Source organism: Stylophora pistillata, chromosome 7, assembly GCF_964205215.1.
Source record: "Stylophora pistillata chromosome 7, jaStyPist1.2, whole genome shotgun sequence".
In the NCBI taxonomy this organism is placed as follows: domain Eukaryota; kingdom Metazoa; phylum Cnidaria; class Anthozoa; order Scleractinia; family Pocilloporidae; genus Stylophora; species Stylophora pistillata.
In genome coordinates this window covers 21168722-21195552 of record NC_142525.1, presented here as the reverse complement: position 1 = coordinate 21195552, position 26831 = coordinate 21168722, and the positions used below count along the sequence as shown (strand labels likewise).

General features: G+C 39.3%; 2 protein-coding genes and 1 pseudogene across 5 annotated transcripts in view; 1 reads left to right on the top strand and 2 right to left on the bottom strand.

The window, feature by feature from the left end:
• Positions 1-26831, bottom strand: part of LOC111344020 (uncharacterized) — a 42122-nt gene that overhangs the window by 14705 nt on the left and 586 nt on the right. The window contains exons 2-7 of one of the 4 annotated variants that reach the window (XM_088727589.1): positions 20301-20368; positions 16045-16113; positions 15069-15494; positions 14193-14270; positions 13042-13116; positions 10451-10528 (exon numbers count right to left, since the gene is read on the bottom strand). In XM_088727589.1, coding sequence (XP_088583715.1) covers positions 10451-10528; positions 13042-13116; positions 14193-14247 — 208 coding nt within the window. In that variant the 5' untranslated portion in view covers positions 14248-14270; positions 15069-15494; positions 16045-16113; positions 20301-20368. Of the gene's footprint in view, positions 1-10450; positions 10529-13041; positions 13117-14192; positions 14271-15068; positions 15495-16044; positions 16114-17225; positions 19644-20300; positions 20369-26831 lie in introns of those variants that run through there. The other 3 variants (XM_088727590.1, XM_088727591.1, XM_088727588.1) reach the window with 3 other exon arrangements.
• Positions 327-2554, top strand: LOC148727049 (uncharacterized; annotated as a pseudogene).
• Positions 24046-26134, bottom strand: LOC148727048 (uncharacterized). The gene is made up of 3 exons (XM_088726212.1): positions 25872-26134; positions 25629-25786; positions 24046-25511 (listed from the first exon to the last, which is right to left on the bottom strand). Exons 1-3 carry the CDS (start codon positions 26028-26030, stop codon positions 24371-24373), a joined length of 1458 nt encoding a protein of 485 aa, XP_088582338.1. The 5' UTR covers positions 26031-26134; the 3' UTR covers positions 24046-24370.

The window sequence follows — 26831 nt, the reverse complement described above, 5'->3', positions numbered from 1 at the left end:
AACAATATTGTGTTCGCTATCACACCTTGGTAAGCATCTGCTCCAAGAAAATGGGGGGAAAATTTCGAGTCATGTGTACTTCAAGACTTATGGAGGTAGATCCTTTAGTTATATAGCTCCATATCTGTGGAATCAGCTTCCGGACGCCATACGGCAAGCATCATCGCTTGTGACATTTAAATCCAACCTGAAGACTCACTGATTTGATCAAGTTTTTAATTAGTCATTAGGTTCTTGCTTAATACTTTTAGTAAGTTGTTTTAGTCATCTTTATCTTATTTTTTATCCATATAGCTGTACAGTGCTCTGAACTCTAGCATGGGCGCTATAAAAGTCTTGTATTATTATTATTATGTGGAGTTGATGCTGACGGGTTTAGGAGAATTCTATCATGTAAAGCTTTCAAGAGGTCTGGCAAAGATCTTTGTGATGCTCTCGCTCTGTTGGCGAGAAGACTAGGTACGGAGTACGTGGACCCCAATTGCATTGAGGCGTTACTCTCAAGCCGTCTAATACCTCTTGACAAGGGTGAAGGAGTAGTCCGACCAATTGGTGTTGGGGAGGTACTGCGCAGGATCATCGGGAAGTGCGTCACAAGGGTAATAAAGACTGTTGTTATTGAAGCTAGTGGCTCATTACAAGTATGCGCAGGACTGAAAAGTGGAAACGAAGCCGCCATCCATGCTATGCGAACCATGCTCGAAGCTGATGACACAGATGCAGTCTTATTGATTGATGGCTCTAATGCCTTTAATGCCTTAAACAGATCTGCATCACTACACAATATTAGAGTATTATGTCCTCCAATGGCAATATACCCTAATATTACTTACAGACAACCTGCGTGGCTTTTCGTTGTCGGTGGTCAAGAATTGGAACCTGTTGAGGGCACCACACAAGGGGATCCACTGGCAATGAGTCTGTACGCTATCGGTCTCCAGCCACTCATCACACAACTACAAGTTTCTAGCGCAACTAAGCAATGCTGGTTCGCCGACGATGCTGCTGGAAGTGGTTCACTTCTTGAGGTTAGAAAGTGGTGGAATGTGCTCTCTAAAAGTGGGCCTCGATTAGGCTACTTTCCGAATGCCGAAAAGTGCTGGCTAATCACCAAGCCGGAGAAAGAAAGTGCTGCAAAGGCAGTGTTTGCTGACACTGAAATCAACGTGACGTCTGAAGGACACAAGCACCTTGGTGCAGTTTTAGGATTTAGAGCCTTCTTAGAAGAATAAATCGGAGACAAAGTAGAAGACTGGGTTAACCAAATTACTAAGCTTGCGGAATTCGCCGTTTCCCAACCTCAGGCATGCTATGCTGCATTCACTGTAGGACTGCGTCATCGTTGGACCTACTTCTTAAGAACACTACCTGATATAAGTGATCTACTTGAGCCACTTAAGAATGCTATAGCAAATATTTTAATTCCTGCCATTACAGATCATGAAATTAATGAAGAAGAGCGCAACCTACTTGCTCTCCCAGTGCGTTTGGGGGGACTTGGTATCGCAAACCCTGCAAAATTGGCATCTCAAGAGTATGAAGTCTAGGTAACTGTTACTGAACCACTGACTCAGCATCTCATACATCAAGATCACCACACTCCAGATGAAGCAGATAACAATGCTGCAAAGTCCCAGGCAATGGCTAAGAAACGTGAGGCCCTGGAAGAATCTGAAGGGTAAAGAACATGTTAACACCGAACTCGCTCAAAGTGAAAGAACAAGCATCAGAAAGAGGTGCCTCCAGTTGGCTCACTGTCATCCCGTGAAAAGACCAAGGATACGATCTCAATGAAGGAGAATTTAGAGATGCCCTTAAGCTGAGATATAATTGGGAATTCTCTGACATCCCAAACCGGTGCGTCTGTGGTGACATCTTTGACGTGGACCATGCGATGACCTGCAGAAATGGCGGATTTATGATACACTGCCACAATGAGATCAGAGACCTGGAGGCGGCACTGCTTAGCACCGTATGTAAAGATGTGGAAATCGAGCCTCCCCTGCCGCAGATTACGGGAAGAATTTTGAATAATGGGGCCAATACTTCCCAAGATGCTCGTCTTGATATTCTAGCCAGAGGTTTCTGGGAGCGACAAAAGTCTGCATACTTTGATGTCCGGGTATTCCACCCTTATGCTGACTCCTATCGTGAGAAGACATCTGAGCAAGTCTTTAAACAGCACGAAAATGAGAAGAAACGAAAGTATGCCTGTAGAGTATTGGAAATAGAGCAAGGATCGTTTACGCCCCTGATCTTTAGTACCACCGGAGGGATGGGGACTGAATGCAAAATTTACCATAAACGCTTAGCTGAACTCATATCCATTAAAAACCGTGAAACATACTCTACCACTATGTCCTGGATTAGAGCCAAAATCTCCTTCGCCCTCTTACGATGCGCCCTCTTATGCTTAAGAGGTACAAGAAAGAAGAGCAGAACATTTGAGACATTCGATACAGATTTTTTAATTGACAATGCTATGGCAAATATAGGCTAGACATTATTAAAATTTGTTTTTACAGTTTTTTTAGAGTAAGAGTGTCATTTCCCTTCTCACATACTTTTTTAACGTTATTTACTTTTTATAAGCAAGGGTTTCTTAAAACTTTTGACGATAAAAATCAACGGTAAAACACGACGTTTCGACCGTGCTTCGGTCATTGTCAAGTGAATGGAATGAAATACAGCGATAGACAGATAGAAACTTTATTTAAAGTGCCCCTGAGACGAAAATTGACCATTTTATTTTTGCCTAAATTGTTTACACAATGTTGAATTGGGTCGAGTTAAGACCCTTTTTGCCATTAAAAACTCAAAACAAACCTTCGATGACCAATTTTTACCGCTTCAAAGTCGTCCAAAAATCCTCCGCCATTGCCGAAAACATGTCTCAGCCGAGCCCGCAAAAACGTCATCATGACGTCAAAGGCTCAACAAACTTATGCTTTGCTTTGTCACAACTGTCTTTGCTCGCTGCACAGAGAATCACACATATTACTTTCTTGAGAACTGTTTCGTTGTCAGTCGGGAAATGTCGACTTTTTCAGACGATGAATTGTCCCAGAAATCATCTGAAGCTTCTGTGGGTAGTTTTGCGCCAACAAACGATGAATTTTTGCCATGCGAATAAAGGTAAACACAGAACGGCACGGACTCCCCATGTGGCTTTTGTGGTCGCATCGCTTTATCGCCTTCGAACTATATTTTTGCTTCTCGAAGGGATTTTCCTTTTTTGTAAGAACTGAATGATTGGGGGATTAGTAAAAATAGTTTTCGGCAATGGCTAATTGCGTATCCGATAGCGGATATTGGGAGTTTGTGAAAGCAATTTCTAAGCCATCAACGTGTTTTCCCCGATGCATTTGGTCAGTGATCTCATTCACCTTCTCCTACGTGTATTTTACTATCGGTGCTTTCAGAGGCTTGAAGTGAGCTCTGTTGTTGAGTTGCACTTTGGCCTCTTTTGTTTTTTCTGTCTTATTCATGATGACTATTGTTGTGTTGCTTCGGTGAGGTTTAAAACAGAGTTTGTTTCAACTCTTTTAGAGCCGTGACCTCATTGCGTTAAAAAGTATTTTTTGGCTTAGATGCGGTCCGCAAGTAGCGTTATGACAATTTTCCAAGTAGCTCTGAAGGGCGATAGAAGACTGCACCGGTGACATTCAGTTTGCTATGAAACAGAAGTGGTTCTTTGTTTTGTCCGTGAAATTCGTCTTGCGAATAAATCTCGCAAAAGTTGGCCTGATTTTAAATTCGTTCGTCACGGGCGTTGGGATGAATTTTGAGACCTTTTGATAGCACGCTGACTTGGCTGTCGGATGGTTGATAGTTTGACGGGTTTTTAAAGAAATTTTCATTTTCTCGGTTTTTTCCGCTGCAAGCCTACATTTTAAAGTTTTTAAAGAATTCAATTCAATTAAAGTGTTTTTACGCTCTGTGTCTTAAGCTGTTTGTTCTCCTTTCGCTGATATTAAAGCCAGCTTTTTTTAGAATCAGAGCACACAATTATATTTTTCATCTCTTTTGTATAAAAGTGAGCTCTTTGAGGTCAGAAATCTCAATCCTCAATTCTACTATTTTATCATTCTTATTTACAGTGTTCACCGAGTACTTTCCTTTGTGTAAGGTATTCTGCCAGAGAGTTGTTAAATACGTAAGATGCACGATCCTCGCAGTAGAGAGCGCTATTTATGCAATAGCGAAAATCAGACCTGAAAAAAATCAGGCCTGTACGGGATTCGAACCATTGACCTCTGCGATACTAGTGCAGCGCTCTACCAATTGAGCTAACAAGCCAACTGGGAGCAGGCCGTTAAGTTGATTCGTAATAAACCCGTGATGATAAATCAGATACAATGAATATATGAAGTTCATATATTTTGAACTGCGGTATTAGATACGTATGATGCACGATCCTCGCAGTAGAGAGCGCTATTTATGCAATAGCGAAAATCAGACCTGAAAAAAATCAGGCCTGTACGGGATTCGAACCACTGACCTCTGCGATACTAGTGCAGCGCTCTACCAATTGAGCTAACAAGCCCCTACTGCGAGGATCGTGGATCATACGTATCTAATACCGCAGTTCAAAATATATGAACTTCATATATTCATTGCATCTGAGTTGTTAAAGGTGGATATTGATCAGCTCATATGTAACGGTGACAAAATCCGTGGAGGTTCGTAGACTTCGCTTTCTGGCGTCGAGATCGCACTGAGGACGGTTTTTCTTGTCCCTTCTCTTCTTGAACGGTAGGCACTGAACCCGACAGAATTCTTCGCCTGGATCCTTCAAAGTACTCAGATCTCTCGAAACAAACCTCCGAGAAGTGTTCGGAGTAGATCACAAATATTTCTGTAGGAATGAAGTTTACTCGGTGAGGTCGCACAAATCGCATCCGTTTTTCCCGCTCTGATCTATTTGCAAGGCTCCGATGTAGAGAAACACCCGCAGCATGGTCTGCACGATTACTTCAGCTTTGAATTACGCATCGATGCCCAGTCATTTTTGTTTAGTTTTTGTAAGAATAGAGTAAAGCACTATGTTATGTTTGACCTTTGCACTTGTATCGCAGAGGTCAGTGGTTCGAATCCCGTACAGGCCTAATTTTTTTCAGGTCTGATTTTCGCTATTGCTTAAATAGCGCTATCTACTGCGAGGATCGTGTATCATATGAGACATCAACTGTTACACAGATAACATGCTCTGCATTCATCATCAACAATAGATGTCAAATCCCTATTAAGCATTCGGTTTTTAAAATCACTTAATGATTTACATGTTTTATCACTTTTGTCTAGCTTACTCCACAGAATAGGACCTAAATATCGAAGGGAATGCTTACCAAATGAAACTGTGTTAAACCAGGGTATGAGAATATCTGAATTTATAAAACTGTAGCATGAATCTTGAGGTTTAAAAATATTGGTAATGGCTTCAGAACACAAATTAGAGTGTTTGACCTTCAGAACACATATGTTTTCGATGGCCGAAACGAAAGCGTACAACGAAGTTTTCCACTATCTCCGAGATACCGAGTATCCGATCTAGTTTTCGAATGATCAGAAAAGAAATTTATGTCAGCCCAAAAACTCGTTCATAAAAATTGTGCGCTCTTTTTCACTGGACAGAGAAATGGTCAGCCTAGATTTAGTTACCTTAAATGATATAAACAATGCTAAAGAGAAAAATTTGGTAGGGGGGTCCAAATCTGCGAAGAGGGGTCCATATCCGCGGGGGGTCCAAATCCGCTGTGATACCGGCTCACTTGCGCACTTTTAGCTGCGGTCACAGTGTCGATGTTTCTGTGCAGAGTTTCAAGCAGTTGTTTTGTTCGAAACTTCCCCAGTGGGATTCCTCTGGCCCTACGTCTTTGAATTTCTGGGCGCGAGATGTTGGCCTTGATCGTCGCTTTCAGACAGCTTATTGCCTGGTGCACGGTGTTGAGGAAAGGACTGTAGAGGGAAAGCGTTTTATGCTCTGTGTTTGGGAAGGTAATAACCGGGTTTCGGTGGGCCGGTGCTCCATCACACACAAAGATCACCACCTCGTTGCGATCAAACTTTGTCGTCATATATTTTACTATCATATATTAATGACAGCCAACACGCTCTTCAAATTTCTCAAGACTTTAATTTCCTTGGCCAAAACAAACTTCTTTTCACCATGGATATTACGTCTCTTTACACTGTCATTCCTAATGGCGAAGGCCTTCTGGCCCTTAAACATTTTTTTGATCAACGTACTGTTAAGGAACCTAAATCTGAAACACTACTACGCTTAGCCGAACTAGTGCTCACACTCAATTGTTTTTCATTCGGAAACAACTTCTTCAAACAAACCAATGGTGCAGCCATGGGCACCAAAATGGGACCTAGCTATGCCAATCTTTTTGTAGGTTTTGTCGAACATCAATTTTTCAGCCAATACAACGGCTCCAAACCTGAACTCTACGGTCGCTACATCGACGACTGTATCGGCGCTACCTCCTCTACCAGAGAGGAGCTCACTCAATTCATAACCGCAGTCAATTCTTTTCACCCGCCTCTGAAATATACCTGGGAAATTTCTGACAATTCTTTATCCTTCTTAGACATCAAAGTTTCAATTGAAGGCAACGGTTTACGCACTAGTGTGTATTACAAAACCTGCAGACTCGCATAATTACTTGTTATTTTCGTCTTCGCATCCATCTCACGTTAAGAATTCCATTCCTTTTTCTCAGTTTCTAAGACTTCGTCGTTTATGTAGTGATGACTCTGATTTCCACCACAAATCAGAGTCAATGTACCAGTTTTTCGATAAACGTGGTTACCCTGTTTCTGTCGTTCAAGCGGGTTACCACCGCGCCCAACTTATTGATCGACATTCAGCACTACAAACGGCACATAAGGAAGATTCCGACCGCATTCCATTCACTCTCACGTTTCACCCTCACAACCACTCAGTTAATTCCAGCATTCTTAAAAACTTTAAATTACTTCAAAACGATCCAGAGAAAAGCACTATCTTTTCGCAGCCTCCGCTCATTTCATTCAAACGCGACAAAAACATAGGCAATTTTTTGGTCAGAAGTTCTTTTCAGACTAATGACCAACCAGGCACTTTTAAATGCGTTCGTGCACGATGCAAAACGTGTCCTTTCATTCACAACACTGATAAAATATCGGTACCCAAACGATCTATTAAGATCACTGATCACTTTACGTGCACCTCCGCCAATGTAATCTATTGCATAACTTGCACCTATTGCAAAAAGATATACATCGGCGAAACAGGCAGAAGACTAGGTGATCGATTCCGAGAACACCTTCGAGACGTGGAAAGGAATGACAAGGACACATCGAAACCAGTCGCTAGACATTTTAATTTACCTAATCATTCTAAACAACATATGGCAATCTGCGGTCTTTCCTTACACTTAGGTAGCACGGAAAGCCGTAAAACTCTTGAACAAAAGCTCATCTTTCAAACCGGCAGTCTAAATCCCACAGGGATCAACGAACGCTTTTCATTCCACTAATTTATTCGTGTTTTTCTCGTTGCCATGTTCCATCTCCTTGCCACGGTGCGGTCATGCATCTAGGATTCGAGTGGTAGTCGTCTCCTCAGTTCACTGTTAAACGAGCAAGTGTAAGAAAACAGTTTTCGTTGGTGATTTCCTCTAGGCAATCTCTCATCCCATCGTCCACACGCACGTTGTGTCTACTCCCTCGTGGTCTTTCCTGGATCCTGTTCTCTCTTATGTAGCGCGCCACAATGCCTCGTGCCGTTGATCGGTTCACTCCGAGCGAGTCCGTGACCACAAGATAATCTTCCTCCTCGTCCTCAAATCCTCTCGCGATTCTCTCTCTGTGTTCGAGCGGTATTTGGTTTCTTCGTGGCATTTTGCCTGCGGTCAGAAAACCTTCACGAAGCGAGTGAACTGTACGAAATTTACTGCCAGTGTACATTCAGGCAAATTAGGTGTTCAACTGAAAATCGCTTCTTGCTTATTGATTATCAAAAACACTGAATTGTTTGTACAAGTGCCTTAATAATTGTTTTATTCATACTAATGCCGTCCAAGAATGCTGTTGAATTGCGAACAGCGTGATAAAAATGTTGATGAATGCTTTGTGCAATATATCGTTTCAAGATGGTGTAAATGACTCGACTGTTAGCGCAAATGAAAGTATATTTTTGTTTGATGAACAACGCTTAAAATGCCCAAAATTGTTATTGAATGCTGGTTAAAATGCGAAATTCGTTATTGAATCTAATTTACACACAAATGATCGTTTTCTGTCGCTAATGAATGTAACTTCACGCAACTGTTCGCCTTTTAAGGCAAATAAATGCGTATTTTCTCGTAGCGAATAGCAAAGAATGTATTTGGTAAGTTGTGGTACACTGCATGACTTTCATGTGCAAAATAGGAGGTTGCATTGTTTTTACACTGCTCATTTTTTATGTACTCCGTTCATGCGAAAGCTATTGTTAAAACATCAAAAGCAAGCAATACTGGTCAATACTGTGTCGCTGATATACAGTTTTTGATGTCTGGCGACTTTAAAATGGACCCTGGTTCTGTAGAAAATATCGATCTCTATTCAATGCGTTTAATTCTCCCAGCAAAACAGTGAGTTATTAAAAAGTGTCACGACCACACAAACATGGATTGAGTACCCTACATTTTGCTGGTGATGGTGACTATTTGCTTTCGCGCTCTTTCACACCAATTAATTGCTGGTCCTAAATTTTATTTCAAAATTAGAGCTCTTGCTATCAGATATCTAAGTGAACTTCCTGAGAGGTTTCTTGATAGCAATACTAAGAATTCCTGAAAAGGGTATCTTACAAATATGCCACAGCTGGGTACAGGGTGCGATAATCCCAAGATTCAAGCAAGCACATCACAGAATGCAATCAGCTTCTGGTTGAGTAACCCTTCACACCCCAATATTAATATTGATATTCTTCATACTGATCTCTGTGGTTATGACAAGGAAAATTTGTTTCAAAATGTGGAGCTTCTTTAGGTTGGGGTCATTCCCAATATTCTCGTGAATTCCACATGGATACAAGAGAAAATAAGGAACTCACCTACCATATTTCGAGAGAGAAAACCAAATGAATTAAATAAGGGTCAATTATCATAGTGCAAAGAGAACCAACAGGGATATTCAATTTCTCCTCGATGTTTAAGCTTGTGCTATGTATGTTGTCTCTTTTATCTCAAAAGCTCAAAAAGGCAAAAGTGAGATTTTTTGAGCCGCTTGTAATGAAGCCAGAAAATTAAATGATAGTGCTAACCAAATCAATGTAGAGATCAGTGCACAAGAAGCTGTTTACATTGTACTGCAATTACCAATGAGGAAATCATCTCATCAGGTTGCATTTGTCAATATCTCAACTCCTGAAGACAGAGTTAAACCTTTGGAATGTTTGATTGATATCACGGAAATGGAACATGATTGCTAGGAAAAATATCCCAATGGATTAATGGATAGATATGCCAAACGTACTACCAAACTAGAAAACTTGACATTAGCTGACTGGGCTGCATATTATATGACTTACTAACCAAACTATATGTAAATAAGTCAACTGAATACAAAAACTTATTCATTCCACTAATGACTTTCATTCAACTTTGTCAATCAATAAAGTAAATACACAAACTTGGTAACGTGCACTAGCTTTTCTGTCTCTATGCCCCTCTCTATCTTCTAGCAGTCGTAATTAGGGACCTAGATTTACCTGCTATTTAATGTGTTTTAAGGTTGCAGCCCATCTGTACGAATATCAGCTGTTTTTCCTAAGTCATATTCCTCGTAAGTGGATTTGATTAGGCTATAGTAATTTTAGAACAATTTGCTCTTCCTTTTCAGTAACGCTAGAAGCGTCAAAAGCAGCCAATGACGATATTAAAAGAATGGACTATAATGAATGACTGTATTGTTTCCCTTGTGCAGTATCAGAATTGTCGACACGGTAATGAAGAAATGTTGGATGTGGACCAGGCGTCGAAGCTTCTCCGTGTATTGCAACGAATAACTGTTCAAATTCAGGAGGCCTATTTTGGTTACAATAAGCAAACTGTTTCCACTATAATTGGTTCTACTTTGACATGTAGAGATCTGCATACAATACCTGAGCAATTGCCGCAAAGTTAAGAGTAAGAAGTAATTGCTTTTGGCACATAAAAGTGAAACAATTTTCAAAATTCTTAAAAAAAAAAAAACCTTTCTTGAGTGCTGAAATGTTCTATACGATATTGTCCGCCAGAATTTGAAAAAACCTAAACTTATGCAATTTTGGGAAAACCTTGGGAATTATTTTATACTGAACCGAAAGTTGATGACATGAGCATAACTAGAACACCTGGTTTTAGCGAAAATAAGCGTAGTTACATAGAAAACCAAACCACTGCTAATAAAGAGGAAAATGAAAGAGACAACTTACGATTTCCAGTCGTACCAACTTGGCGAGTTTCTTCACCAAGAGCTTCGGCTGCGTTTTCTATGGGTGGTGGGTAACAGTCTTGAAGTTCAAAAATAAGGGCGTCAGAGCAAGGAATAATTAAAATAGAGCAAAATCCTCTGCGACCTCGAACAGACAGTGAAAAAAAACTCAACAGTCCACCACTTTTTTAAAGAAATAATTAGCATGAAAATCGAGCAAAACATGACAATAACTGGAGAGCAAAATCCGGCAAATAGTAAAATTTCAGTATCAAGGGATTGAAATCGTGGGGGTGATTAGGTTTAGGTTTTCTACAGTTATCGTTTGTTACAAACCCCTCATTTACGCCGTCTGAATTCGTAAATTAGGCCTGAGTATCTTAATACCGAGGGTCTTATCGTTCCGCCGTTGTGAAACGAGTTTTGGACATCGTCATTTTGCATTGGATACCTTTTTTCTGAACTCATTACAACTCTTCTGAACTCTCTTAAAACTGACTTCTCAGGTCTCAGGGATACTCAGACCTTGGAAAGAAAGACCTCTGCGATTCTTAAACCTCTACATTGTACAGAACCAGAAGTCATAATTCGGCTACCAGGTTATGTAAAGAGCTATCAGTGTTATAAGCCGCTTTTCACAATAAACGAGGACTAAAAAGTATTTCTTGACAGAAGAAATGCTGCTTAAGTACTGGCTCTTCATTTACGCATCAGGTTTGACCCTGTTTATCAATCAGTTAAATGGTAGCCAAATTGAAAGTGCATGGTTTTACAGATTGTGTTTAAAGACGTCGAAAATTCATAATCAAAACAAAAACTGTGAGGGCCCGTTCTGTAATACCTAAGCGGTCTGTGCTTGGGCCACTGTTACTTAATTTTTATGCATAACTCATTGCAGAAAAAAGACACTAGCTGTTGCCTCCTAAGGCGGAGGGGGCGTGGCCGAGTGGCTAGGGTGCTGGACTTGTAATCCGGTGTCCTGGGTTCAAGTACTCCACCCTGCCACTCACTGGACTTGTTCTCGGTTGCCCCTTGTTCAACTCCTTGGCTGTCCTCTGTAAATAGCCCACGGGTCTGCCTCCTCCCAGTGGGGATTTTCAAGCACTTAGTTTGTCTACATTGTGGCTGAAAAAGCCCCCATGGGGGAGATTCAATTAACGCACGTATACGTATCTTATTGCAAAGCGAGAGCTTTTGGGATTGATTAGTAATAGTTACAATTTTTTTCCTTTTCTTTTTGCTTTTCAATTTTTCCTCTTCAATTTTTCCTCATTTCGTATTTACTTTTTTCTCCAAAACGATTTTATTGTGCAGTGATCGCCGTTTAAGAAGCCAATTACCGACGCGCAGCAGTTTGTCTTTCTTTTTTTCTTGTATTTGGAAAAGTGAAGTTTTTATTCATTCCATTGCTGTTATGTGTTTCGGCTGTCGAATATTCAAATACGAGAAAGTTTTTTAAACACCGATATGTAATATGGCTTATCGTCCTCGAATGGCACATTCACCCACACGCCTCATATGTAAAATATGATCGTAAGCCTTATGCAGGCAGTCTTAATTTCAGCCCATTTTCCATCCAGTAAAATCTACTGCTCTCAGATCTCAGCAAGTAGATAGAGGTTTATTCACGTTCACTTGCCTTTCTATTGTTCTTGAAACTCGACCCTCAAGCGTCATTTTCAAGGATCCCACGCGCATATAAAAGGCGACCTTAGCGTCCTTTCTTCAGTTTTATTTAGTAATTCGAAGGATCTTAAATTAATAGCGAAAATCACGCTCGGCGTTTACGAGTGAACGCCTACCTTTTCGTTTGAGAATGCTTGGGCTATTACCTGTTTAGGGAAACCTCTTAACGTAGTTTCCTTTTACCTTTTTCGTGCTTCGATCGCGATTTGAGTCGTAATTAAGTAAGATTTGTTTTACATGCTTTACATTTCGGAAGTGTTCGCCTCAATTAATAGGAGTTCATGGCATTATTATTTAATTTTTTTTTTATTTCAGTTGATTTTTGGGTGACAATTTCCTTAGATATCAAAGAAGGGAAAATCATAAAATGTTTATTCCACGTAAGAGACCAGCAAAACCTGCTTACACTGATAATTACAGCATAATTGCCCACGAGACAGTACTGAACGGAATGTCACCTTACCAAAAGATTTTTAAGAATAGAAACCCTGTCATTGAAAATCTACAACTCACGAGAACAGCATTGGAATTGGCCACTCTCAAGTAGCAAACCCTGTCACTTTCAAAATGAGGGCAACTGCAAAACCTCTCTTAGGGAAATTAGTTTCATTGGTTTAAGAATAATTTACACTTCAAAGGTTTTTCATCTTCTCCATCTAAGAACAGTGGCTTTAGGCATCTGCATGTAAGATATGGCCTTTTTTCCAGAGACAAACGGTTGTTTTTTGACACAACAAAAATACAAGGAATGGTCACTGTACTGACAATATTCACAAAGGCTATTATTTGAAGACATCTTTTGTTTCTCTCGATACACTTGCTGATGAAAGACAAATTCAAATGAGTGTCGAAAAGGCTGGGCCCCATCAGTATCTAAGCTTTTCCCCTTCAATTTAAATTACTAACCTGTCTTAAATTCATCTTTCCCACACTTCAATTCATCAACCTTTTCACGCATTTCTTTCATCTGCTTCTGTATCCCTATCGATCAAAATTTCTTGTCTGAATTTTTTCTTCTAACATTTTATACTAAGTCATAACAACAATTCCAGTTGAAACAATGAAACAAACGAAAAAGGGAAAGAAATAGTTTAAACTAGCCTTTTATCTTATATCTAATTACAATTATTCTAGGATAAAGGAAATCAAAAACATAATGTACAAGAGGAAAAAATTAAGGTGTAGGGTTATTGGGATGTTATCATGGCCAACAAGTCAATTTCACTGATTTCTTTCAAAGGTGTAAATTTCTCCTGAAACAGAGTAAAATTTCCACCTTTTGCCTGACCTTGAAGATCCGCATTTTTTCCCCTGGCCTGTAGCAAGAATAACTTAGGTGCTTGGAAGATGCTACTCTGTAACGTGTACTTGACGACAAATACCATTGTTTTGTGGCAGCAACCACAAAAAACTTAGGGGAAATGGTGCAGCTTATAGGATGGTCTTTGAAGTATGCAAGATGATAGTAAGCTATCATAATTGACAAGCAAAAGTTTCACAATGAGCAAAATAATACTAATATGGTGTCATGTTTCCTTTCAATATAGAAATTTCACTCCAGTTTTCTGTCTTTTAAAATAACAAATGCAATTTTCAAAATTCTATTTAATCGTTCTTAATTTTCAAGAGTCCAAAACCTTTCATTGAAAATCTACAACTCACAAGAAAAGCATTGGAATAGGTCACTTTCAAGTTACAAACCTCGTCACTTTCATAAATGAGAGTAAGTGCAAAATCTCTCTCAAGGAAATTAGTTTAAATTCTAGGAGAATCATTTACACTTCAAAGCCTTTTCTTTTTCCCTCGGCCGGGAACAGTGGCTTTAGGCATCTCCATGTAAGATATTGCCTATTCCTCAGAAACAAACGAGTTGTTTTTGACACAACAAAAATGTAAGGAATGGTTACTCCACTGACAATATTTACTTAAGATAAACGATACATTTTGTTTATTTCAATATATTTGCAAAATAATTTGAAAATAAAAATGAGATCAATGTCATTAGGTAAGTGCCCCCACAGTATCTCAGCTTTTCCCGTTCAATTTAAATCACTAACCTGTCATGTCTGTGCCTTTCAAAAACGTCAGCACCTCATCAAGCTTTTCATACATTTCTTTGATTTGCTTCTCTTTCCCTGAAGATAAAATTTCTTGCCTAATTTTTTTCGTTCTAACATTTTATACTAAGTCATGACAACAATTTCAGTTGACAAAATCAAAGAAAAAAGGGAGGGAAAGAAAAAGTAAAGCCTTGCATTTCAGAAAGGCATAACGTACACTTTGTTTATTTCAATACATTTGCTTATGAAAATCAAATTCAAATCAGTGTCACAAAGGCATCACTAACCTAACTATACGTTATAAGGAGACAAGCTTGTCTCCTTCATATAACGTATAGTAACAGTCGACGCAAAACCCACCAAATCGCTCAAATTCGCCATTTAGAGCCACAGAAACGACAATAAACAGCAAGTGAGGTAGGTTTACATTTATTTTGAGCTTTAACTCAGACATTTCATTATATAAGTTTACGATAATAACACTCTTCAATATTCTCCCACACATTCCTTTATATTTCGAATAAACAACCAGACTCGTCGCTTGTCTGGGCCCCCTATACTCGCAATTGCGTTTGTACCATTCTTTATCATTTTAGAAGACCTTGCCAATAAGTTTAGAGGAAGGTTTGCGTGTTTGGGGTTGAAGTAGTCCTCGAGGGAAACTGATCCGGGCTACCAAATTGTGTTTCGAAACAGTAAATTCTAGATATCACTAGCCCGGTGGCTAGCAATGCAGGTAGCCAGGTGTCGAACCCTGTATAAGATATCTTTTATTTCAATACATTTGCCTATGAAACTCAAATTCAAATGCGTATCATAAAGGCAAGGACCCCACAGTATCTAAGCTTTTCCCCTTCAATTTAACTCACCTACCTGTCTTATGTGTATCTTTCAAGTCCTTCCTCAATCCATCGATACTTTCAAGGATTAGTTTGACCTGCTTATCTTTCCCTAAAGATCAAAATTTCTTGTCTGAATTTTTCCGTCTATCATTTACTATTAAGTCATAACAACAATTCAAAGTGACACAATCAAAGGAAATAAATAATTTAAACTAGCATTTTTTCTTAAATTTAATTACAATTATTCTGGGATAAAAAGGAAATAAAAAACGTACAAGAGGGAAAAAGTAAAGTGTAGGTTAATAGGATGTTATCATGGCAAAGAAGTCAATTTTCACCGACTTATCTCAAAGGTGTAAATTTCTTAACCGCCGCCCAGTTAGCCCAATGGATAGTGTGCTGGACTGTTGTGCGCGAGGTCGAGGGTTCGTGCCCTGGCCGGACCAACACTCCAGGTCTTAAAATAATTGAGAAGAATTTGCTACCTTTCTATAACATCAAGAAATGATTAGATATTCTAGTCTTCTCGGATAGGGACGAATAAATGGAGGTCCCATCTCCTGCAGGGTTGGGGGTAGGAGACCGTCGTTAATTTCCCACGCACGAGATTACTGTGTGATGGATGTCCTCCCCTGGGGTGGGATGGGTGGGTTTACTGGGCCCGCAGTAATTGGCACAAGCTGTTGCGGTGTCCCTGCCAGTTGGCAAAGCTAATAAACGAAACTAAACTAAACTTTCCCCTTAATCAGAGTGAAATTCCCAACTTTCCCTGACCTTGATGAACTATTTTCCCCTAATCTGTGGCAAGCATGTATTAGGTGCTTGCAGGATGCTACTCTCCTCTCTAAAGACTACTTTATGACAAATACCATTGTTGCTGCAACCCCACAAATCCAAGTTTGCCTATTAATTTTACTCCCACTTCCTTGTAAGAGATATTGCATATGGCCTGAGATAACTTTATATTCTGAAGTGACCTTTGATGGTGGTTAGTCCACTTGACTCACTCAGTGTCTTCTCATCAATTACCAATTGTCTCAGTTGTTCCAGTTCAGTTTGGATTACTGCAAGGCTCTCTGAAATTAATTGTTCTAAGTTAAAATTCAATTCTTCATTTATTTAACATACAGTGTGTATTACATTTACATTCAGTTAAAAATAAAACTATCCAATCAAAAAAATATAGGACAAGATGCTTACAATAAGAGGTTTACATCATAAAATAGGTAATGGTTTGTCAGTGGTGAATACACTTTCAAAGTGTCTTATTCATTTGTCTCATGATATAGTTACTTGGGATGTAGACTGTGAAGTTTCGACAACATACTGTTGGTCTCCTCAATAATATCAAACGAAAACAAAGGTATGTTTTCTTCTGAGGGGAATGGTAGCATGTTCAAGTTTTGTGGTCACAGTTTCTTTCCATAAGGACTGAGGCTGATGCAGGAAAAAAAAGTTTTCTCCAAATTTTTTTTTCTCAGAACACAGGGTAATCACTTTTATGAGGGCTAATTTCCACTGGCAATGGAGTTAGAATTGGGGTTGTAAGCAAAGTCATAGGCTCTTGTGAGAATCAGAAGGTTTCACTTTCTCCTGATTCCACTTATGGTCCAGTGAAAAATAAATTGTTGGTTTTGCAAGCAAAAGTGATCTGTCAAAGGATTTAGGATTCCCGAAATTCTCATGAAGGAAGATATGTCAATCACACTCTGGATGATATCAGCACCCTTTGACTTATTGAGTTATGTTTGTAGGTATATCGAGTAGTCCTTCATCAAAGCTGATCAATTTCTTTTACAAGAAGACAGCCAGATGCCATGTACATTCCTCTTGTCTGAAATTTTTGTTTTTGAGAAGATTTAATGTTAACATTGCCACATTATGCAATATCTGATCTTTGAGCTTTGATCATAAATTGAACACATGTAAATTTAGTGGGTGAACTGCAGAGATTTTTACATATTCAGGGTTTTCATTGACCTTTGAAGTAGAAGGGCACTGCCTTGTGAGTAGGCAGGTACCCTAATAAAATTGAGGGCCAAATTATGGCCCAAACCTCTAGGGGGGTCCAGGGGCATGCTTCCCAGGTTTTTTAAAACTTACATCTCCCAGGTGTGCATTTTCCTGGAAAAGAAATTTTCTTGCAATGACGCTTACTCTATCTAGTTTTAGTAATAAAGAATGGTACTCTGGGAAAATCTGATTATTTTAATACACAGCTATAGCTACATCAAAACAATACTGTTGTTTTTTAGAGCCTCCTTTCTTTGTACAGTTACAAGTTAACCCAAATTTATAAAGTTGTCAAAAGAGAAAGTGACAACTTTCTTGAAGTTTAAGAAAATTCAGTCAGAGTCATAATCAGACTCTTTTGCATCCAAATCTGATAGCTCCAAGGCTTTGGAGGTTTCCTCTACTTCTTCCTCAATAGAATGGAGTAACTGGGCATCATCATCAGTTGCCTGTGCACCAACATCGTGTACAATTACCACAGGAACATCTTCACATGCAGATCCTGGACCAGCCAAAGGTGGTGGTGCTGTGTTAATAATCTTTGGAGGGCACTTGCCACAGGGTTTAGCTGCCGACCAAGATAAAACAACCAAATTAACTAGATCTTCAAATTCCTTGCTCTTTACTGCTGGCCCATTGATCAAAATGCATAGAAGGGTGTCAACTATGTCATTCTGCATTCTAATGCAAAGTCTGGTTTTGAGAAGCTTTAAGGCACTTGCTCCTCTCTCAAATCATGCATTTCACACTGGAAGGGAGACCACTACATTTGCCACTTTGGCAACCTGGGGAAGATTGAATGGTAACAAATCTTTTAACTGCAGCAACTTCTTGAGGCACCAGTCAGTTGGTATCACAGTGGAGTCTTTTCTAGCTGGGGGCCCTTTAACTTTGTCTGGCAACTCTTTTTTCCATTTGACCAGGTCGTACTTCAGAACTTGCCGCTCGCCTAAAAACTGCTTTCTGTCACTTTCTGTGTCAAAGTACTGCTGGGCCAAAAGCTTCCCATTCGCATTGTCATACTCAAGAAATCCTGGGTCTTCCCTTTCAGGAACAAGTGCTGGATTAAATGTGTTGAACGCAGAAAGAAGTGGAAAGGTGGCTAATCTACTCTCAATGCTCTCTTTCAGTGAACCAACATACTTAATCGGGAAATTTCTGCGAAACTGCTCATTTCTGTCAGAGAGAGCAAGCTCAGCTCTTCTCAGTCTGCCATTTTGAGAAAGATCACTTTGAAACTCAGCAATAAGATTTTCTGTCTGCAATATCTTGTTCCGGTCATTGATACACTTCTCAAGTGCTGGTTGAATGTGTGCAAAAGAAACCTTTCCTCTCTGGAATGTACAGCTCAGTCTGTTAAAGATAGGGAGTACGTGATTCATGATTGTGACCACACCAATGAATTTAGCATTATGCATCTTTCCTAGGAAGCCTGATGCCTGTGCAGCCTGTTCCTCAAAATGCTTCAGAGTAAGCATCAGGGGGTATATAATCTCTATGCACTCCCTCATGTAGCTTTGGCAAATCTCCACATGCATTTTTCCTTTGCCTCTTTGGAAGGCTCCTGCAGCTGTTTAACTGACATCTGAACCTTCAGATATGCTGCAATGTGTTTAAGAGAATTGTCAAAGAAGTTCCACACCTGAAGGTGCCACCCCTCCACCTCTTGAATATAGGCAAGGCCCTCATTTGTGTTCTAACAAGGAAGTAACAGCTTGTGACAGATGCTGTGGATGCTGACACCATGCCTGTTCAGGTCTTTCAGCCTCGCTGCAACCCCACTGTTTTTTTCCAGCCATCACTGACACTCTTCGGTGCAAAGAGCAACTAAATGATCCACTGAAAATTCACAATCATTTAGTTCTGCCGCGAGACAATTGGATTCGCAGAATCAGATTCTGCTAGCATATCATTTGCTCTCAGAAACGTGATTTCTACACTACCAGAACTTGCGTTCCAAAACTGCACAAAGGTAATTAACTCCTCAGCGACAGCAATATCTGACACCTCATCAATCAGCAGCCCAAAGAACCCTGATTACTTTACTTGTTGTACAGTGGAATTCTTCAATTCAGTCCCAATGTGCCGGGACATTTCTCCCATGGCACCATGGGACTTGTGGTTAAAGTGTTGCATCTTATCCACACCCACAACACAAAACAGAGTCAACAATGAAAAGAACTTGGTTTTGGCCACTGCCTCTTTGGCCAGCCAGTACAAGACAGCAAAGGCACTGAAAAGAACACTTGCAAACAGCCTGCTTTTCTTCATATTGTCATTGAAAGACAGACACCCTCTGGTTCATCTCAGCCTCGATAGCAGCTTTGTGCATGTTTGTCACTGCATGCTCCTGTAGCACCTCTGTCTGGTACCTTGTACCTGGGCTGCTGCTAAATACTGCAGCATTGTTCTGGGTATCGAGGGTCTTGTGTTTTCGACAAAGAAAACAGTAAACACCTTGGTGTTCCAAGAACAGCACCCACCAAAACCCTGTAGTTTTGTAGTATGCAAGATCTTTCTTTTCTAGCCAGCTGTGATGTATCCTTCTCTTCTTTAATAACTTCTGTCTAGCCTCTTCCCCTTCAGAAAACCCCTAAAGAAGAGAGAAAATTAAAAAAAAAAAAAGTATAGAAAATTCCTAAAAAAAAAATTATGTCAACCTTCACCTGGCTCAATGAACATATTTTGCAACCAGGAAAAGGCAAAGAATGGTAGAATGTTTTGAAACCATTGATGAAGCAAAAAGGAGGGTAAAAAATGCCCCAAAGCGGAACACCTGAAGTCATACAGCTTGAAAAATTACACAACAACCTAAACCGCAACCCCAAATCCAGATATTGTGCCAATAGGTATGAAAACCACCTGGCAAAAATACAAGTTCTTGTCCTGAAGGCCACTAGGCAACTACAGTCTGATACAAAAGTATGGGATGCAACCTTCTTAATGCAGAATAACTGGCTTCCCAATGCTAATGACTATGAGTTATCAGACGAGGTAAAAAGTACTCTTCACAAGAAAAAAGTTGCTCTGAAATTGCTACAATCCTGGAAGATGATTACAGTACATTTGTAAAGTATTTTGATCAAGCATTCTTACCTAATTTTATTCCCTTAAATGATTTAGTCAGGTCATTTAAAAAAGGTAATAAGTCACTTGAAAGTGATTGTTGTCCATCATTTTTACCACCGAAAGCTTCAGATTGAGAGCAAATTTGTTACTGGTAATTGACACTTATTTACTAATTGCTCACCTTCATCATAAGCCAGTCAAAGATTATGTTTCACCTCAGAATAGCTGTGCTGTTGAGCTATCTTGTCCCTATGGATTTAAAAAAAATACACTGTTAACATGAAATTAGAAAAGAAGTCTCAGGCAACAGTTTACATTACTTGGCTTAAAATTCTACCATAACTTAGATGGCTTTAATTTCACAAGTTGGACAACATACCCTGATGAATGTGGAAGTTGTATAAGAATTTAAGTAAAAATCATAGTGAAGAAAAGGTAATGGTCAGATTCCTATTTGCCATGTTCATGTATGATTGAGAATGTCTGCGTTATTCGTCACAGGCTGGCAAATCAGTCATTGTTAACTAAGGTTAAAGACGACATCCCAATTGAGTTTGTCACCTCTCTTGGGATCGATTCAATCTAAAACAGATACGTATACTTTAAATTTCGCTACACATGTATAAGAACACAACTGTTGACACATAGCTTTTTGCTCTCTCTCATTTACATGCCTTGTAGATTGAGTAATGAACTCTCTTTGTTGAAGCTCATATAAATACATTTACCCACAAAAGTGTTGTACTATAAATCACCGTTAAATTACTAGCTCGAGATTGAGCCGAGGCATTTAAATTTGGTAAACAACAAAATTTACGCTACGGGTAAGTTTTCACTCCGCGGTTTATTAATTTCCACCTCATCCTACACTGACGAGAATGGAAAATTTCCGAAACATACCAAAACATTTCTAATCTATAATTTAGTAAACGAAAAAATGCGCTTTCCTTGAATAAAACGCTCGTTATTTGGATTTACGCCTCAGAGCATTATGGAAGCTACGGCAAATTAGAACTTAGGCCTTTTGCAACAAACCGTCACGTGACTGATTTTCCCTTAGCAACGCCATACTGGAGGGCAAGCTATTCAGTCTTTCCTTGACAACCAACAAAGCGCGAGTGGGCGGAATAGATACAAAGGTAAGGTTAAAGGTCTCTTAAGGCGTTTGTTTGTCATAATGTCACAAGAAAATAATAGGACAATATCTCTTTAGAATTTTTACATACAACTGAACTAGTCTTGGACTGAAATCAGTCACCAAAGGCCGAGTTTCAGACTCGTGAAGTTTTAGCACTTGCTCGCTTGAAGCGATAACAATGGCGTCAACGTCACCCAAAAATCGCTGTGATTCATTCTACTTTAGTGCTGTGTTACACGGATATTTAAGCCTTTAGAACGAAAATATTGAGTGATAGTTTGGTTTGAATTTCAGGGTGGATAGTTTTGCATTATATGGCGACTGCTGGTAGCCAAGCTCTTTCGACTGAACGCGAAGGTGAGTTTCTGTAATTGGAGGTAGGCTTCTTGCTCACAACAAAAATGCTAGCATATTTGATTGCAGTCTCGTTGTTCAGGGCGAACTCGAATAATTTTTCTTATATTCACAGGTGTGGAGTCCAGAGATTTGAGCAAATTTCCTGGTATTTCTTTCGGAGAAGTTGAAAGTTTTGCTCAGAATGCGTCGGGATGCGAACATACAAGGAAAGCCTACAAGTTTTTCGCTGAACCTGGCTACCTTTACGATAAGAAACGTAAGTAAAGTCTGGGATATCCTAAATTCTAATTGTGCAAATATAACTTTAAATAAAATCGTCGGGTGTTACTTAATATTAAGGTAGAGGAAATCCTTGTGGACTAAATGACTACAAAATAAATATATATACAAATAAGCTTAAGATCAAAATACCAAGAAAATTTCATAACATTGAAAATTAAAATTTGTCCAGAATTAACAACTCGAATATTGTTTTGTTTAGGTAAAGTATATAATTAATTTGGAGATATTTGCGGTTCTAAGTTAAACAACAGCCTGTTTTTTAAATTTTTGGTTGCGTTAACACTGTACATGCAACCAAGAAAGATGAATGCTAGTTGATTAAGCTTTCAGTAGATGACAGTTTACAAAATATATTTTTATCTTTAGTTAACATTATTGCAGTGCTTTCTGGACAAAAGCATTACCAAACTGAGTCTTGTTTTTTGCAGTTCAGTATTCTGCTAACCATGTCAAAGTAACATCAAAGTGCTACAGATCTATGAAAAAGAGTGAGCCACCACACATACTCAGTGTACAGATTGGCCTTGCAGACAAGAGCATTTGTGGAAAGTGTTCCTGTGTGGCAGGAGCTAGTGGATACTGTCATCATGTGGTTGGATTGCTCTTTTACATGTCCCACTGCAAACATCTTGGGCTAAAATCGCTGCCAGATGAACTTACTTGCACTAGCCTGCCACAGATGTGGAGTGTTCCTCGACAGGGAAAGATTGCAAACAAGGCTATTCAAGATTTAATGGTTAAGAAGCCAGAAGCAGGGGCAGATTACACCAAGTTTGTTAAAAGTACCCTGTACAGTCCTACAACTGCTTACCCCCTAATGCATGCTGAAATGATGACATCTCTCAAGCCACAACCACTTATGGCAACTGTGTTACCATCAGCTAGTAAAATGCCATCAATATCTCCAGTTGCTATTTCCTTTGGTAATGCTGCTCGGGGCAGTGTACTTTCATACCAACAAAAACTATCAAAAGAGTATATCATTAAGGACTACTCTTGTACATTTTTTCCAGATCTGCCGCTTGAAACAGCTGGTGAAAGATTTACTAACAATGTTTCAGTTTGTTTAAGTGCTGAAAAGCAAGCTGCTCTAGATTCTCTGGGTTTAACTAGAGATACTGCAATCCAGCTGGAACAACAGACAATCTCACAGAGTAATAATGAGATGTGGTATCATCTCCGAGAAAAATGGATAACAGCGAGCAAGTTCGGAAAAGTTGCCAAAAGGAAAACAAATTTTGAATCACTGGTCACCCAGCTGAATCCAAGCCGGCGAGTGGTTACTGCAGACATGCAAAGAGGTATCGACATGGAGCCTGTTGCTGCGATGGTATATGCTAATACTGCAAAACAGGGAAAGGTCAATTTGTTTCCATCTGAGCTGATAATAAACCCTAGGTCACCATGGCTTGGTTGCTCACCAGATAGGAAAGTGTATGACCGCTCAGCTGAGGAGAACGGTTACCTCCCATTTGGACTTTTCGAAACCAAAGTTGTCAAGGAAGGCTCAACTGATTTTGATGGAGTACCTTATATTTACAAAAACCCTGTAACCAAGCAGCTATCACTGAAGAGAAACCATGAATACTATTACCAAGTGCAGTGTCAGTTGGGCCTTTCTGGACTGGAATGGAATGACTTTTTCTGTTATATCAATGAGACAACTTTCTTCTGTGAAAGAATTTATTATGATGCAGAATTTTTTCAGACTGCCAAAGACAATGTGGATGCCTTCTTTTTTGATTTTTATTTGAAGTAATAGGAACCTTGAAATGTGCAAACTCCTAATAATTTCTGTTTCAAGTACATACTAGCTAGTATTATTATTATTATTATTTGTACACAGAATGAACTTAAAAGAAATTAAATGAACAACAATAAGTTGGTTATGCATGTTCAAGCTTAAGTGTATTGTCCTCAAGACTTGATGATTCGGCAGTAATCTATTACTGTGTCAAGGTTTTGTAACACTTAGAACTCTGATTAAGATGTTTTCTTTTATTTCAGTTTCTCAATACAAAGAAACAGCATTAATGCATACTATTGAAGACAGATATTCCCACTCTTACAAGATTTTAATACCACTAATGTATTTAAGGGGGATGAAAAAAATTGAAGTCTTTGCATGGATTGAATAAAATTCACCAACTACAGATATAAATGTTTAATAATGAACTGTTGGGTCTTCAAGAAACATGTTTGCAGTTGTACAATGAAATAAAAATTCATCCTGGCAAATTTCTTGCAACTATACTCCCTTAAAAGTATTGGTCAATCTCTAAGGTTATTTACAATGAACCAATAATTGTTTCTTGTCGCATGACCTTTTATTGCCTAAGGCATAGCCTGGATTTGTCACAGTATTGATTGTACACTATCTAATTCCTTTGACAGAATTTTGGTTGTAGGCTTTCCACAATGTTTACCATAAAGTAAAGTGGGCTAACTATGTTTTTCTCATGTATTATCTATCCTTATGCTGATGACATTATCAGTGGTCCCTGGAAGTTCACTAATAAGCAAATTACTTTGTAAATTTGATTAATTGTACCCATTAAGTTGAGAGGGATATGAGAATCAAAAATGTGGAACTCTTTAATTCTCCGTATCGCCCTCTCAACGTGGATTCGCAGTTTGGCAATTTGCTTTGTCTCTTGGACTTGTTGAGCACTAAATTGGCCACTGTAATGAAGAAATGGAGGAAGGTTTAAACTTATCCCTTTTTCCCTTAGCATATCACCTATTTCAAAGCCCTTGTCAGCCATCACAGTGTCTCCAGGTTCTAAAAGATCTAATATTCCTGAAACTCTAGTTATTTCTTTATCTGATATAGATCCAGTGTAAAGGGCTGATACAAAAGTAATAGCTCCATGAGGGGCAATACCTACTAGACCCTTAAGCGTTGTGTTGCTCTTGTAAGTAGAGTACAACTGCGATTGTAACAATAGGGATGAAGGTGACTGAACATAAATTTCTGTGCAATCCAGTATTATCCTTGTTTTTGGGTACAACCTCTTAAAACCCTCTGTCATGTGCAAATCTATCTCTTCCCTACTTGGCCAGATAACCTGGTTCCCCAGAAAAAAGTACAAAAAGTTTGCCCAAGTTATAACTTTCCTACTTACAGTAGCAATGTGAATGTTAAACCTATCTGCTAAGTCTTGGGCAAAAAGACCTACCCTTACCCTTACAAGAAATAAAAAAAACTCATCGATAAGAACCATGGTCCTTGCAGATGGCCGACTCTCCTGGACATTCATACCTGCACTGTAGATGTAAGTCATTCGTTCAGCTGAGGGCTCTAACAAACTATATACCTTTAGAATATGGTTATAACTGGGAAATCTAGTGTAGAATTTTATACTATCATCGTCTGCCTGAAATCTTTGAAGCCCAAAACGTGAAATGTCAACTTGGATTTGAAGAGCGCTGATCTTAGCCTCTGCTGCAACCAAATCCCTCTGGGAAGACTTCAGGAGTCCCAGGGCAAGTTCTAACGCGGCCTCTGCGGCTTCAGCATCTGCTTTGGCTGCAGCTGTTTCTGCTTGTGCAACTTCTAGCTCTGAGGGGCCTTCTTTCTCAACAGACAAGTCACTGTTTTCAGACTCGCGTAGCCTAGAATCAACATGATGACGGATTAGGATTGATTTAAATTAATTTCCATTAATTTACTTACAATGTACTATTAACATCTTAAGTGAAACCACAAAGCAGATGACTAGAAAGCCTTACACTACTCGATGAAGTGGTCTCCTTTCTTTCCTCTCCTTGGACCAGTAAAATATAGTAGGTTTTACTCCTTCTTCTAAAAGTCTTCGACCGTTGTTATCCAGAGGCTTAAAATCGCTCGGTTTGAAATGCTGAGAGCACACCCTCGTGCTGTCAGTTATCTGAGAAACACGAAAGAACCTTTAATTTTGAAAGCTAAGCTTAAATGTCAAGCTCCTTGCCAGCATAAAAAAAACACTGATTTACCTCAAAATATTCTCCTTTATCTCTACGGATATTGTTCACCCAGCCATCTCTAAGCTCTTTCTTGGAGTGTGGCGGAAATCTGTGAAACGATAACTTATTTTCAAGGTCGTAACGCTTATCTGCATTGCAACCAGGAACACAGCAATGAAATTTACTCATCGTGACCACCGTTGCAAGTTGCCCTAGATAAAACTCGTCAGTTCTTCACCTACCGGCATAAATTAAATTCAAACAATCCAGTCAAAACCCTGAAACCAAACTTTTACTTAAAGTGCACCTACACTCAAAAAATTTTTTTCGCTTAACGAAGTAAGCTTATTTTTTTGAGTATTTCTGCGCAAAAATTTTTTTATTTGCTAAAATCTTCAATTTTCTATGCCCAGTCAAAATACGGAAAATCGGCCGCCATCTTGCCCCACGACCGAGTTTAAAGAAGAATGGCTCTAGCGGGTAATGTGACGTCAAATCGAGAACACGAAAGTCTGCATCTCACACATTTTCACTTGTTTGGGAAGATTGTCGTCGATATCGTCCGAAATATGCCGACTAGGTGTGTTGTATGAAGATTGCATGGAGCGCGATACCCTCTTGCAAATTTCGCACGTTGCTACATCCTTCTACAACACACTTAGTCGGCATATTTTCGGACAATTATCGACTACGACCTTCCCAAACAAGTGAAAATGTGTGAAAAGCAGACTTTCGTGTTCTCGATTTGACGTCACATTACCCACTAGAGCCATTCCTCTTTAAACTCGGTCGTGGGGCAAGATGGCGGCCGATTTTCCGTATTTTGACTGGGCATAGAAAATTGAAGATTTGAGCAAATAAAAAAATTTTTGCGCAGAAATACTCAAAAAAAATAAGCTTACTTCGTTGAGCGAAAAAAATTTTTTGGGTGTAGGTGCACTTTAAAAATAGCGATCAAGTCGAATTATTAAAATGTAATCAAGGAGATTT